The 2789-nt window shown below is 38.2% G+C and overlaps 1 protein-coding gene across 2 annotated transcripts in view; it reads right to left on the reverse strand.

The window, feature by feature from the left end:
- FAM69A (family with sequence similarity 69, member A) overlaps positions 1-1554 on the reverse strand; it is a 3422-nt gene extending 1868 nt beyond the window's left edge. Inside the window, exons 1-3 of one of the 2 annotated variants that reach the window (XM_010194138.1) lie at positions 1424-1554; positions 1034-1141; positions 273-449 (exon numbers count right to left, since the gene is read on the reverse strand). In XM_010194138.1, the coding sequence (XP_010192440.1) occupies positions 273-449; positions 1034-1141; positions 1424-1543 (405 nt within the window). In that variant the 5' untranslated portion in view covers positions 1544-1554. The remainder of the gene's footprint in view (positions 1-272; positions 450-1033; positions 1142-1423) is intronic. The other variant, XM_010194139.1, reaches the window with a different exon arrangement.
- Positions 1555-2789: the final 1235 nt, after the last annotated feature.

Raw genomic sequence — 2789 nt, forward strand, 5'->3', positions numbered from 1 at the left:
AGCAGGAATAAAAAATGACTGTATTTTCTATACAAATACAAGTGAAAGCTGTAGACACGCAAGATGCATATCAGCTTCCATCTGTTAAAAAGAAAAAACCTGATAATCAGTTACTTCAAACCTTGAGACAAACATCTCTGGGGAAAAAATTATCTTTGTGCTGATTGTTTTTCTAACAGGCACTTGAACAAGGCTCATACAATACAGCATTCTCTTCAGCTGCAGGAAAATAAGCCTGTCAAAAAAAAAAGAATAAATAAGCATATACTTACTTTAAAAAGACCATATACCATTTCTTTGAATTTCTCAACAGTGGTTCCTCTTGTTGGCTTATCAAATAGGACTATTTCCTTTCTTGGTTCTGGGTCAGTACCAAAATCAAGCTGAGCAGCTTCCTCCATCTGGCATTTTATAACACCTTGCAGATTTCCCCAGATTCCTAAATACATCTATGCAGGAAAAGAGAGAAAAAGGTAAAACACACTGACAAAGTCCATCATATAAAGATCACCTGTACTCCAACCACTGCTTCAAGAGACAAGCAGTGACAAAGCTAAAGCTGAGTCTTGCGTAGAGACAACGCACAGAGCCCATTCAGGCAATGGCAACTTGAAATACAACACACAACTGCAGGTACTTAGGAGACACTACACTGTCAAAATACAAAGACAGCATGATACACAGTGTATTGCCATTACTACCATCTTTGCACAGGTTGTTAAGAGGCTGTTACTTCTATTTGGGAAGCAGGATAGCAGAGTAGGAGTATGCTGAATAGAACTGTGGTTATTCTGTCAAGTACAAACGTGTGCCCCTCTACACAAAGGAATAATACAGATATTACACCTATATATTCTATATAGTTATGTTATACACATATATATACACATGTTCTGCATGTCACAGTAAATAGAGTTTGAAATCATCTGTATTAAACAGATACAGCTCGCTGACATGGAGGTCTACTTGATGTTCTAGAGGACAACACTTCAGTGGGAAATGATAAAACTAGGTTGGATGAGTAAAGCCTTACCTGGTTATTGGGCTTTGTTGACAAACATTTTCCAAAATACAGTGTTTCTTTAGCACAAAGACTGCTACATGCTGACCCATCAATGACTCCAGTCTTGTATTTATCACACTGAAACAAACAGGGAGAAAAATATTTAACAAATGGCTCAAGAAAGGAGGCAACAACTGTATCTCTCCCAACACCTAACTCTTGAAAGAAGAGTCTAAGAAAATAATTTTAATAACCCTATACCAAAACAATGTTAAGAAATACAACTGGTCTCATCTGTAACTGAAGAGTAATCGTACTTCGACATGATGGAATATTAGAATTTGATTCATTTACATGCAGCACTGAATTGGCTGTGGAATTAGTCAGGACAAACACTCAAGCTATGCTAAATATACTTACTATTATTTTCCTACAGTCATGTCCTCTGCATAGTTCTGTGTAGGTGGAGTATTGAACATACATAACCCAGCTGCCAATAAATACTACTAACCAAGAGATGAAGAGATACTTCATCCGCATATATGAGAAACGTACCTAGAGGACATAGAGAGAAAATATTCTTTGTAACTCATTCAGCAGTAGTCAGAATGACAGAAACAAACAATTTACTATTACACCTTTTAGATTTGACTTCCACAGGGACAAAATAAGCTGCATTACATGGAACATTTGCTTCCTTTAGTGAGCAAAACTGACAGGGGCGCTCAGTTTGATGTATGTAGGTGGAAGGAAAATTACGATATAAATAAATAAAAGAAAAGGTGACCAACCCTCTTAGGGCAAGCCAGCTGTAAGAACCAGTCTGATCAAAATCAAACTGTCAGAGCTCAACTACTCGCATTTTTTCCTCTAAGTGCAGTTACTTATGTTCCACTCCTGGTAAACCAAAACAAACAGATCGGGATCTGGTCAAAAATAATCTCCGTTAATGTACAAATACGCAAGACAGATATTCAATAAGCAAAGTGGGTATTCAGGGACAGGTTCCATGTGCTGAAGTCTCCCACTCCTTCCGTGAAACACCACCATTTAATTATGCAATTAAAACTTCTCTATACTAGCCTCACCTTCAGTGGTCTTTCCCATAACTGTATGCAAGACTTTCCTGTTGTTTCTGTGGCTTCACATTTACATTTTTCACTAGGGACAGAGGAAAAAAGTATTTATAAATTAAGAATTGCGGGAGAGCTAAGTGCCTTGTCAGGGAGGAGGCACGCATTGATATAGCTTTTCTTTTTTTGCCCCCCTCTTCCGAGTTTGGTGTGCTAGCAGTTTGATTTTCATACTCACATCAGGATTAGAAAATAATTATCAAGTCAGGATCAGCTTTGGCAACAGGCTATAAGGAAAGTGCATGAGAGTAGCTGTACTGGGTCAGTGTGAGATCCATTTCTACTACCCTGATCTTCAGCAATAGCTATAAATAGATGCCATCGACGAGTGAGAACATATATATCCCAAATGTGCTCCCATTTTTCTCTAGAAGAACTTGCTAAGCCAGATGTGATTTTCTATTTTTAGTAAATCTCAAATCATTTACCTTTCATGAACTTGCCCAGACTCCTTAAAATCCACATAAGCTTTTAGCATCCACAACACCCTTTAGCAATTAATTCTACAGCTCTACTATCCACTGCACCACGGTCAGGGACTGGACTTGATTTGGCTTAAATCTGGTTCATATTAGCTCTGTCTGAGATCCTCTTGTTCATGTACTGGAAGAGACAAGTTATCCATTTACAGGCTTGGGGACGAGTGGCTGGAG

The sequence above is a fragment of the Mesitornis unicolor genome, unplaced genomic scaffold (assembly GCF_000695765.1).
Source record: "Mesitornis unicolor isolate BGI_N332 unplaced genomic scaffold, ASM69576v1 scaffold46901, whole genome shotgun sequence".
Taxonomy (NCBI): Eukaryota; Metazoa; Chordata; class Aves; order Mesitornithiformes; family Mesitornithidae; genus Mesitornis; species Mesitornis unicolor.